General features: G+C 23.3%; 1 protein-coding gene across 1 annotated transcript; it reads left to right on the top strand.

Annotated features, from left to right (window-relative positions):
• The first annotated feature begins 902 nt into the window (after nucleotides 1-902).
• LOC132921854 (uncharacterized) lies at nucleotides 903-13,134 on the top strand. The gene is made up of 7 exons (XM_060985081.1): nucleotides 903-1,056; nucleotides 4,770-4,920; nucleotides 4,999-5,162; nucleotides 6,425-6,508; nucleotides 6,708-6,833; nucleotides 6,909-6,972; nucleotides 9,201-13,134. Exons 2-7 carry the CDS (start codon nucleotides 4,815-4,817, stop codon nucleotides 9,290-9,292), a joined length of 636 nt encoding a protein of 211 aa, XP_060841064.1. The 5' UTR covers nucleotides 903-1,056; nucleotides 4,770-4,814; the 3' UTR covers nucleotides 9,293-13,134.
• Nucleotides 13,135-13,430: the final 296 nt, after the last annotated feature.

Raw genomic sequence — 13,430 nt, 5'->3', positions numbered from 1 at the left:
TTGTATGTATACAGAAAAATGCAATGTTGGGCAGGGGCAGGACAGTTATGTTAAGTTGATATGTCGAAAATATCATCTATACACCAAATCAGAAAACCAAAAATAGTTTTTATCCTTACGCTAAATGGTTAGCAATTTATTTTTAACTACTTTTAAATAAAAATCACTCGTAATAGGGATGTTTAAAATTTTTAAATATCTATAATAACAAAATATTAAGGAAACAATTTTGTTAAATTCTCAAGCTTTGTGCCCAAACAAAAAAACATTAACATTTATAAAAAAATAAAAAATAAATGGTGCTATAATGTTTATAAATAGTAAACAATAGTTAGAAAATTAAACTGTGTGGAGGAAATCATAAAATAAACACTTGGTGAAAATTTCAAGTATCTACAATAATTTGTTTTTGAATTACAACGAAATGTCAATAATCGATTAAGAAGAAACAGTTGTTAAATATCCAATCTCGAATTTCACACGCTCATAAAAAATGTATTTGACTTTTCAATAAATTTTTTTTATTATTGGTAGAAAGATTCTTCATAAAATCTTGTAGTAAATTTTCAAATATTAGATATAAAAAGATAATTTTTTATGGATTTCTAACTGCAAATTATAATTACCAGCTATAGTCATAATAGTATACATTCATTGTTGGCTATATTATTGATTATGTTTTAGAGCTAAAACATTATAAAATAATAATAAAACTAAAAATCGCATACTGCGGGGACGGAAGTATATAATTTTGTACTTATCCAGACTGCAGTATTATATTTTCACGTAATAATATATAGGTTATTTTAGCATTTTATTTGTGGATGCACTGCAAATAACGCGCCAGCGGGAAATCTAGGAAAACTCAGCAGACGGGGTAAAGAGGGCTGGAAAAATCGATTTCCATGTCACCAGCTGATATGGATGATAATTAGAAAGAAAAATAGTGATGTGCTAATATTTAATATTCATTTCACATTTTGGTCCGTTATTTAGTGTTATAGTATGTTATTTTTAGTTATTTTGTCGTTCAGTTATTGTCGATCGTACAGCAAGGTAAGTACGAATAGTGAAATTACAATATGAACATTAATTCATTAGGTATACATATATAGTTGCTATAGTACATAGTTTATGTACTTATATTATTATTGTTATGTAATATTAAATATTTAAAGTTAGCAAGAAAATAATAATTGTATATACCTATATTTTTACAGCTAGTTATATCTACATTTTACCAGTTTACAATAATTATTATATATTACTATTGTATTATCATTCATGCGAGTAGGTGCAATAGTACGTTAGTATATTATATAGTGTTCTTACTTCTTTATAGTACTTATTGTAAAATTATTAAAGTTGACATACTACCTACAGGCTACAGTATACTTATATACTATATATATTAGATCAGTGGTGGCAGTGGTGCACCCAGTGGCGAAAAGGTGTATGGGACTGAAGCCCTCCAAAAAAATATATTTTATATTAGATTACGTATTATTATAGTATAATATAATATTTTATTATTTTATCAAAAATGTTTTATAATGACGAATGGTGATTGATGAAAAGAAAATGATTATAAAAAATTAGTGGTTATAATTGAAAAAACTAGTGCGTAAGAAAAGTAACAGAATTTGTATAAGCTTCCCCTAATAAAAATCCTTTGTGCACGCCTATACCATACGCGCAAATTGTGTTTTAAATGGGTGGGTTACAACTCTTTTTAAATTAAACCCATGGGGGCTACACCCCTTATACCATGTTTTTTCAAATTGTTTAAAAAAAAAATCAAACATATTTTCATCCATAGTGTAATTTATTAAATGATTAATATAAGTACCTAAATAAAATAGTTTTGTGCCGGGTTGCAGTAATTGATTAATTTAAAGATTCAATACAATTTAATAAGCTAATCACGGGCCACTAAATCATATTCAAGGAACTATTAGCTTACTATGGAATATTGATTATTAAATGTTTATGGTGATTGTTCGTATACCCCGGAAATAGAGTCTGTAATTTATTATAACGACACTAATATATTATTATTATTATTTTAAAATATACCTTATCATTACTATTATTATTTCAGAATCTCAATGATAATTTATAATTAAAAAAAAAAACCAATATTGTAAAATAGGCGTTCATATTTTATATGAACATTTATTTATACTGCAAAAAATAGTAATCATTAGGGCAGTGAAATTAATGCATTAACACCTTACATTTTCGAAAAATACACTATAAACCTTTTAAATTGATTAGAATTTCAAAAAAAATTGATTGTAATATGCACTGTAAGTATAAATTAAAAACCACGATTTCAAAAATGATTTGGACAAATGTTGTCAAAGTTCTAACGTCAAATGTATATCAAAAATATTGTGATGACTATATATTATTATAATTTTTATACAGATGTAAGAAAAATTTATGTTGCATATTATATTCAATTTTAAAAAATTTAGTACCAGCGAATAATTTTTTATTAGCATTTATAGAAAAAATACTAAACATTTTCTTGTACCTGTAAATAGATCAAAAAGAGCTAAAATATTTTGAAAATTTTATCATAAATAGAAAATGATAATATAAACATTTGATGAAAATTTTGATTTTGGTAAAATTACTAGAAACCATATATCCAATATTGAAAATCGAAGTATTTTTACTATCTCAAAAGGTGATTATAGACAGAAAAAACACACATTATTGTAAAATCAATTCATTCATTGCGCCGCTCAAAATCTAAAATAATTCATAAAATATGTGTACAAAATTTCAATTGACAGAAAATATTAAAAATATCAAAAAAGTACTTAATATAAATAAAAATTAAACTAATCTAACTTAATAATTTAAAATTCCGAAAATTGCAAGACAAAATTTTCATTATTGTATTTATTAATACCTAATTTAAATGTTGTGATAAAATATCTGTTTAAATTTATTTTAAACTTAAAAAATACATTTTTCTATAAAATTATAGACCTAGTAATAATATAATAAAATAATATACCTATCCAAAATACGTTTTTTCTTTTTGAGGGAGGGTAGATTTGAGTAGCCGCAAGTTTATATTTTATTCTATTATAATATATTGTATTGTATATTAAATTTAAAAAATAAAAATGATATATATATATATATATATATATATATAGGTTTATATTTAGGTAGGTAATACTTTTATATAAATATTAAGAAATTACAAAAGCTTTCAGAAGTGTATATGATATGTCTATATATAAAGTGGTATGTATAAATAATCATTTAAATAGAGTGAAACCAGAAGTATGTCAATGTCAAAATTGTAAACAATACGGGTTTACATGATACAAGTTTCAACTGCTTACAAGTGCAGAACATACCTGCTAACAAATGTCTAGGTTACGGATTACAATACGTATGTGGTTAAGATAAAAAATAAAAGTTATCATATAAAAAGCTTATAATTATTTTATTTTGAATAACATTTTAATCAATTTAAAAATAATTTATTATTAGTATTATACATATTGATTATATAGTTTGTATTTAAAAACGTAAAAAATAAAACGTGTTCTAACAAAAATTCAAAACTTTATTTGCTTATGTAGTTACATACCATAGATACTTTTTAGAATATTAATATTGCATAAAATGTCGCAAAAAATAAAAATATTCATCATATATCTACAAAAGATACAATATTCTGATTATTTAAATTATTTAATTTTTTTTCACGTTATGTAATTTTATTTTACAATAGAACCTTTTAAGTTCTATTAATCATTTAAAATAAATGAATTAGGAAAGTATTTAAGTACCTAATATATATGTTTCATATTTTTAAAAAGTTGTGGCAAAATTTATTATTATTACTTAACTTTATTTTATGTAGTTTACTATGATTTTAAAGAACATCACAAATCTCAATAGGTATTAAATTGTATTACGATTTACTATAATACTTATGTAGTATGTAACATTAACTAAAGTAATGACGTTTTTAAGGTTTTAAATAGAAAATAAAATTGTACAATATAAAATTATTAAACAAGGGGGAAAAATAAATAAAACATTAACTTAAAAAAAAAATAGTTTTTAAATAAACATAGGTTGTAATATTAAATACGCATGCATGTAGCTCTCGTAGTTTTATTACTCAACTTTTTTTCTATCTTTTACCTTTATACCCAATAATCTTTTATAAGTAACCTGTAACCTGGTTAACCTTTTCTCTGCCTACATTCTATAATACTAATAAATAGTATAAAATATATAAATAAATATTATAGGTACATTCTATATTTATTGTATTATAGAGTGTAAGTATATTACTAATAGTTGATAGAATAATATTAATCTATAAATCTATTAATATGTTAATATATAGTAAGGTATAATAATCATACTACGACTAGTTTTAATTAACGTAAAAACAATATTGAACTTAACGTATAGGTATATCAGCAGCAATAAAGTATTGAATAGGTATTCAATGTAATAATCGAGCGCTTATTATTATTTACACACGACAAAACCAATAGATACATTATATATTATCTTATCAAACGAATTAATATTGTTAATAAAAATGTCATACACATCACATACATGAATTATGAATATTCTAATTTATAATGTATATGATATTATCGAAGTTATATTTCCGTTACTTATGATATAAGTACATTGTATAGAAGGCTTAATTTAAATTTTGCACAGTGCCTGTTACTCAGCTAGTTTTACAATATGAAATGACTTATTTGCAGATAACAACATTCACTGTTTTTGTGTAATGCGGCAATTCGTCGGCAATGCCTTATTTATCGGCAACCCGGGAGAACGGCCACAGCGATAGTCGACTCAAGTTGTTCAATGGTCTGTTTCGGTGGAAAAAAACAGAAAAAGAAAAACAAAAAGGTAATTTAAGTATATATTTAATTATAATTATATTACATTCTAATTAAATTCATTAATTAATAAATTATTTATATATAGCCAGGCAGCTAAGTAAAAGTGAAGTTTGCATAGCAACATCGATGTCTGTGAAAACAAGAAATTCGTGTCCTGCGTCTCCTGCTCTTTCTATGCCCAGATCTAGAGACGTTTTCCAGGACATGGAAGCGCTTACAATCTCTAGACATGACAATCCATATTTACAGGTAGAAATAAATATTTTTTATGATGTAAGTTATAATTTAACGGAAACAAAATGTTCATTAATAGTGTTTTATTAAATCTAATTTTAATATATACGAGTACCTACATACATTATACAAATGTATTTTTTTTTATTCTTGATACAGCATCAACAAATTAGGTTATAACTTATATAACTTTATATGGCAGAAATTGATAGGGTTGTTTTTGTAAATTATAAATCAGGATTTTAGATTCCTATGAAAAAAGTTATACGAGGTACGTCATAAGTTTTTTTCCATAGGTAATTAAGAAATATAAAAATTTACAGTGACAATTTTTTTTTTTATAAGTTAAAATTATTTTATAACTAAAAATTAATTGGGTTCTTAATTTGATCCAATGTTTGATAATTTAATACAAAACTGCTAGAATTGAAAAAATGAAGTCTAGCGTAAACCTATATACATTTTTTAATGAGTGATTTCAGTTCAAATGTTACCGTTATTGAGTATTCAAATGTGTCATAGCGATTAATCGTCTAACAATAATTGTTGCTATTTTGTCATCATACAAAAAAAAATATTAACTGTAAAATCTTGAAACTTTTCGCAATTAATTAAATTTAATCGTTCTATATTCTTTCATTCTCTATATACAACGATGACATTTTCAAAATATTTTGTCATTTTTACCGACATTTACAAATTACAATTTTCGACTTAAGTATTATCAAATTTATGTTTAAGAGTTAGAAAGCTTAAAAATTGAATACAATATATTCCTTATAAGTTTTTTTTAAAAAATATAAAAAATACATATTCATATTTTTTTATTTTATACCTATACATTTTAAAAATTTAGGTGAAATCGGGCAATTGGAGATAGCTAGTAATTTGAATGAAAAAATAAAATTATAATTATTTTTAATGAGATTAAAACAATATTATTCGTAGAAATTCAAATGTTTTTTTGAAAATCATACCTTAGTTATACATATATGTTATTATTTACTAACATAATACAATATTAAGCTATTTATATTTTATACCACCATTATATTTTTCTACAATACAACAGTATAAATGTATAATGTATAAACTTATAAGTGAATAAGAGCTAATATATATAGTAGAGCGTCTACCTAAAGGTTTATAAATACTAATATATAATTATGTGATTTATATGTTGTACAAAATACTAAAAATATTAATTAGGTATGTAAAGTAGAATTAATGTAATACATAAAATATATTTATTAAAATATAAATTACCTTATTTTTAGAAAAAAATTTTAGCAAGCCGAGAGAGCTTATTAGATGATAATATTGTTGTATCAGAGACGGATGACATAGACATGATGGCTCAGGTATTTTAATAAATATATTTAATAGTTCATATTAGCATTGACTATAACGGATCCAATTATTAGGTTTTAAAGTTCATTATAATTTTTAAACTTTGAATAAAGTGAAAATAAATTATACCCCTCCATTCTTCAAGTTGGATCCGTTTTTGTCTTAAAAATGTTCATATTAAAAAAATAAAAATTTTTTATTTTATGAAAGGAATACTTAGCTGATATGGGTCCAGGTGCTTTAATAGAGCTTCATCAACATATGGTAAGAAGTCCGCCTCCAACTACTTGGCCTCGTATACCTATATTTAAATATGACGAAAAGGACCAATCTCAAGTACTTTTATACTTCCAAATACTAATCAATAGAACAATGATACACTTTTATTGTATTAAAATATATTTATTTTAGGATCTTTATGGAGATAGATGTAAAAGTCCACATGGCCGGTCGTTTCTCCACAGCTCCTGTTCAAGTATTTATTTTAAATTTTACTTAATGTTACTATGTATATTGAAAAAATGTTCAATATTTTTGTACTGTAACTTTTTTTACTTGTAACTCACATCTGTCATGACTCATGATTAGAGTTCAGATTTAAATGCCTTAAAAATTATTAAATATGTTTAAAAAAAATTAAATATACTTCGAAAAAATGTCTTTTCAATGCTAGAATAATGTCTTTTAAAATTACCAAATTTTTTTTTATAAGTTCGCAACTACGTATAAGCGATAGAAAATGACATTAGTTACGCATTTATTTACCTTAACTAATAAATAATACCAAATAAAATTGAGATCGAGATGTATCTCCAACTTTCCAATTAGTTGTTATTTGTTTAAGTCCAGTTAAGACACCACAGACTACGAACATTTTCAAGTTTACCTATACAAAACCCCTTTAGAGTTGGTACGTTTTTCAGTTATTGTGAATATTAAGATTTAAGACGATAATACTTTATAAACATTATGAATGTTAAAGATGATATGATAATATTATAATATGGTGTAAATTGTATACGTTATACAAATATGTGATTTACACAACTGCCATAGTAATTAAACTAAGATAAAATTAATGTTATAACTTATAAAGTAATAATTTAGCATTATATTATCTAGGTTTCCCTTAGTAACCGATAAATAATATAATAACGTTATCTTATCACATAGAAACCAAAACAAAAAAAAACAATTTGGAAAATTTGGTTATAATTTTTTTTTCGTAATCGGTTTTTTGTTAGATTGCTTTCTAATAATACTATAGTAACTTCGTTTTTTTTATCATTATTTTAAAAACAAATTTCATGATTTTTCATACAACGGAGTTAATATTAAGTAGTACGTTACGTCTTATTTTTATTTATTAAGAATAATTTTTGTCTTGTTTTTTGAGTTGGAGGGAGGTCATATTTATCCAATGCTCACTGACTCGAGAGAGAATCTGTTACCGTCGCTCTTCAAGTTTCCTAAATCTTACGACAACTTAATAATATTGTCAACAATGTCTACAAAATATCACCATTTACTACGACAATACGTACTTGTGTTTTTTTCTTATTTATAAAAATACCTATCTATGAATAAATATTTTTTTAGACTGTCAAAAATTGTAAAAATAAAAAGGGAAAATGAATTCATTCACAATAATTCACGCAATTTCGTAAATAAGCCTCTAATCTAGGAGAAAAGGAGAAAAGTACTCAACCTCATACACCACTATAATTACTATTTTTGTATTTTTTAAGAACCTTTCTGTCAACTTTCGTAGATTAAATTATTTATGTAATAATTGTACTAAACTAATCGACATCTTATTGATATTATTTGGCCTATTACCTATTTTTCATCAATTTTTTACAAATTATTTCAATCATTTAAAGAATATAATAAACCGAAAACATTTTTGTTTTATAAATAGCTTTTGTTTATAGTGTTTACTCAATTATTCAAATATATTAACCAGAATCATAAACAAATCTCCGTCGTCGCTGTCGATCGTTACACACTTTTATCTCTCTATTTTAACCTTTAGTTTGCGAACAATCTGGTGCATTATAATATATCCGATGTCGAAATACAACACGCATTGACCCTTCAAGAATTTAGTGCTTTTGTTACTAATTTTGAATCACAATAAAATCCTCTTGAATTACGTTCCAAACTATCTATATTATAAATATTAAAACAATATTTAAAACGTACCCACCTTATGCGTGCCATGTGAATATTTATATAATATTGTTTATATCACTTTCAGTTGCGGATGGGTCATTATTGTTACCGAATCACGAGTTTGAGTTAGGTCTGATGTCCCATATGGCGCATGCCATCATGTAGCTCATGTAACAAATTGTTGTTCATCGCCTCATTGGTTATTTCTTTCATTCAGCAGACTCAATTAAAAAAAATAAATTCTTTTCTTTGTAACTATTTCTTCTACGTCCATTTTCTATTCTCTAATAATATCATTTTAATTAAAATCTATTTTAAATAATTGCATTATTCATATTTTTATAGTTTTTAAACTTAACAACTATTATGAACTTATAATTTGGCTATCACTTATAATTGTTGTTAACTTAACTCTAATGAGTCTAATGCTTAATGGTTTAAAAAAAATTCGTATATTAAAATATTTAAAATTGGTTTTTTGTAAAAATATAATAATTTAATTAAATATTAAAATTCTAATTTCTGTAGGTGGTTCTTCAAGCTGTGTTGTTTCACCACGATATAACCATCAGTCTAGATGTCACAGATCGGCTAGTGAATCTCGAGGTAAACACGTTTAGACCTTACCTATACACCTCGTAAATATTGTACGATTGAATAAATCTTCCATATAATATTGGGTATTTGTGTAAAATTACGCAAAATCAATTTCGGATTGAAGATCTAGAAAAATGAAGTATAACCTAGGTTTACTTTTTAACTCACTGTCACTTCGTTTTAATTAACTAGTATATATTGGCTAGTATATATAGCGGTGTATATGAGGAAAATCAAAAGTTCGTGAAAGAGGGCTTCTAGTGCTTTCAATATGTATGTATCTCTGGTTTTATCTATAAAATTAAAAACTATTGATAAATGAAATTATAATGTGCAATAAAAAATGAAGTAGTAAATTGTTATGTACTTATTCTATAATATTGTATCATTCTATTGATTACGAATCAGTGTTCATAATTGGTATTAATTAATTATCATTATTATTTTTATAAACATTTTTTTTCTACATTACATTATATTTTCTATTTAGAAAAGTTTAATTTTTAATACATTTTTTTTTTCAAAACTATACTGTCTATAAGTACTTTATATTTTGTTTATTATATATATTTATTATTTTTACGATATCATACATTTAGTTTAATTACATAAATTGTAATTCTTGATTATATATCAAAATGTATTTTTTTAAGATTCTATTTTAGATTACATGTATAATGTATACTGTATTTGGTATAAAATCAATTTTAAACTACGCATAATATACAAAAATTTAGTATCTCCATTTTCCGTAGAATTTATTAATAATTAAAAAAACATAAATCAAAAATTAAATTTATTAATCAATAATAATTATTTATTACATATACACAGTTCGAGTGATTTATACTTAATCTTATTTACATTTTTTTTATCATTTTTAATTAATTCAATTTTGTTTTAAAATAAGAATAAAAATCAATTTAATAACATTCAAATTATTTTATTAATTAAAATTTGTTGAAAAATTAAAAAAAATCATAAATCTATATATATAAAAATGGAGCCAAAAATGTATAACATTTTATCAATTGAGAACGGCTGGGTTGATTTGGTTCAAATTTTTTTTTAATTGTTCTTAATTGCAAGAAGGTTTTTACGAAAAACAATTTTGGAAAACCCCTTTTTAAATTTTTTTTTAAACATTTTTTTGATGATTGATTTTTTGAATTCCGGAATCCTGAATGTTTTGTCGAATTGAAAAAGCTACATCAAGCTTTAGCTTATAAGTTATAAGAGTATTTTCTTTTTGGCAAAACAACGTTTGCCGGGTCAGCTATAATTATTAAATAACATTGTCTTTAATGAATCTACTTAAAGAATAATTATTGTGATGTTGCTCATACGTCATTACATAATGTACCTATGATAGCCATAATTTTAAAATTTATATATTCGTACAATATTATTGCAAGTTGCCATTGATTAAATAAAATTGTTCGTTTATTTAATCAATACACGATGTCATATAGATTCACGTAATATCGTAATATTATAACAATTTATGTATAAATGTATAATATGCATTATGGCTAATGTACCTAGTATAGCATTTGTACATCTTATAAGTTATATTTTACTAAAAGCGGCCTACAATAAATTTAAAAAAATTTATTTTTTCCTAACATAATTCAAATTAAAAAAATAAATAAAGCTTAGATTATGAACCTTTCCCAAATAAAAATTTAATAATAATTTTTGCTGTATAAAAGTTAAATATTTAATATTAATTTATAGTGTTTTGTATATTTGTGTATAAGTATCTTTAGGTATTATAAATTGTTTAAAATAATTATGGCCTCGAGTTAACTCAAGCTACAGATGAATGATTTACTATAACTTATAAGATTACATAAAACTAACCATTCGTTTTTACTAAATAATGATAGAATAAATCTTTTTTTTTTAATATACTAATTTTATTAACATTCACTTATTTCTGTAATCAATAGTCATATAAATTAAGTTTCGACCAATAAATAATTATAGCCGAGATATGATTTTATTTTTAATTCGCATATAATATGTAATACATTGAGATCGAGCTTTTAAAACTGTAGATTTTTATATTATAATTTGTGATTAAAAAAAATTAATTTGTTTTAAAATAATAATATTATAAAATTTTAGTTCTATATTACGTTAAAGCCATAAAGGAACGAAAAGGGTTTTTATATATGATTTGTATTGTATTTAATTATCTATATTCTATACAGCATAACTGGTTAATTCATTATGTAGTATATATATTGTCATGATATTTGTTATTTGTTTATAATGCAATTATGCAAAAAACGTATAGTACTTATAGATGCTATTAAATCCTAGCTGGTCTTTATCCTCTATTATCAGTTGTTGAGTTATATAATCATTGTTACTTAAAATATCAGATAAAATATTATTTTAATTAATTTATAATTTGCTACCACAGTTGTCGACTCTCGCTCAAAAAAAAAAAAAAAATTCAGATGTAGATTTTGTTGCATATGTTACCCCTATTATACGTATGATTATAATATGATTTATATAGATTATAGCCTTTAGGTATGTTTAATATCTTTTTAGAGTTAAAGTAATGTTTAGTATCGGTCGATAAAATTATATTTTGTTTCCTAAATTTTAGCTATAAATATTGATGATTTAATATTTAAAAGTATTTACCCACCTAAAACCTAACTAGTATATATATTAGTATATATTATATAGGCATTTACTCAATATACCTAATATTACATTTTATTATAAATTTAAGTTTTCTCATCTTCAAAATCAGATTGTTATTAAGTAAAAATATGGTTATTATTTAAATGCACAATAATAAGTATTATCAAATATGTATTTATAATATTAACATTTTAAGTTTCAAATCATGTTGAAAGGGTTATGTATATTAAATATTTTAATTTATACCTACATTGTAAGTTTTTTGTAGTATTATAGAGTTTTAATTTCTCATTAAAATTGGGCTGTTCAAAATTATTTTCAGAGTTTTTGGTGCTTTGTTTGTTAATTGTTTCAAAATGTTTTATTTAATTGCTGGTGCTTTTGAGTTATTGTTTTATTTTATTTATAAACATGTGATCCAATTTTATCCAATAACAGGTTTTATTTAATAAATGTTAGTTGTTATACATATTTAAAATGTATTAATTATTAAAAATATTTATGCATATCGCATATCTACGTATTATACCTTCTTATAATAATTTAAATTATTCAATAATAATGTTTTACAGTTTATTTTCTCTAAACAACATTTATGGTAAAATGTTTAACCTTTAAAATATGTAATAAAAACACCAATTTTGAATTACCTACTATATTATAATAATTTTTACTCTTTTTATTTTAGATTTATATAATCTATATAATATTATAGTTCAAATAGGTAAAATGTTTTTTTTTATATAAACATGTGGTTTTTTGTTACCATTATCTTAAATCGGTTACTTTATGAAGTATGAAGTATATTAAATTTATATGAACATATATTATGTATATAGAAATGTTTTCATTGTGGTATAAAATTTAGAAAAAAAATTAAAAGTTATCTGTTTATATTTATTTGTTTTCATACAGCATACCTATTGAAATTGTATTCTATAGTTGATTTTTTCAATACAAACGAATAAATATCAAAAATATTATGGTATCTATATTTTGTAATAAATATTTAATACGTTATAAATTATTAAATTATCGCACAAATTGTGGTGTTACATAGAACATTATTGTAGGTTTTCCTTTATTTAATGCCTTGTGTATGATATATTGATGTAATGGTTATGATAAGAAGTATAATATGTGAATAAAAATGTTAAGCTAAATTCAATTTTGTTGAAATAAACGGTAGAATATAATTTAATTGTGTATTAATGCGATTATATCTGAAAAAAGTCCACTTAACAAGTTTAAAACTCTCAACTTTTGCCATTTTCTTTTCAAGTATATACCGCTCAAAATATTCCAGAAGAATCAGCAATATAAAAGAACTGTACTGTGCTACAATAATACAATTAATTCTATTGGAACTCATGTTGAGAATGAAAAATTTGAGTGAGTACTGAGTATAGATGAGACTGCGGATATGTCTGTATATCACTATTGGTAGGTAATAGGTATAGATACTTTAGGAATTGTAATGCAGAGATAAAACTTTTT

This window comes from Rhopalosiphum padi, chromosome 2 (genome assembly GCF_020882245.1).
Source record: "Rhopalosiphum padi isolate XX-2018 chromosome 2, ASM2088224v1, whole genome shotgun sequence".
Classification (NCBI taxonomy): Eukaryota; Metazoa; Arthropoda; class Insecta; order Hemiptera; family Aphididae; genus Rhopalosiphum; species Rhopalosiphum padi.
Note: the sequence above shows the minus strand (reverse complement) of the source record. Positions and strands in the feature narration are given on the sequence as shown.

Coding starts and splice junctions, on each gene's coding strand:
- LOC132921854 (XM_060985081.1), top strand. CDS start 4,815: ATGCCTTATTTATCGGCAACCCGGGAGAACGGCCACAGCGATAGTCGA. Junction 6,834..6,908: donor ACGAAAAGGACCAATCTCAA/GTACTTTTATAC, acceptor TATTTATTTTAG/GATCTTTATGGAGATAGATG. Junction 6,973..9,200: donor TCTCCACAGCTCCTGTTCAA/GTATTTATTTTA, acceptor TAATTTCTGTAG/GTGGTTCTTCAAGCTGTGTT.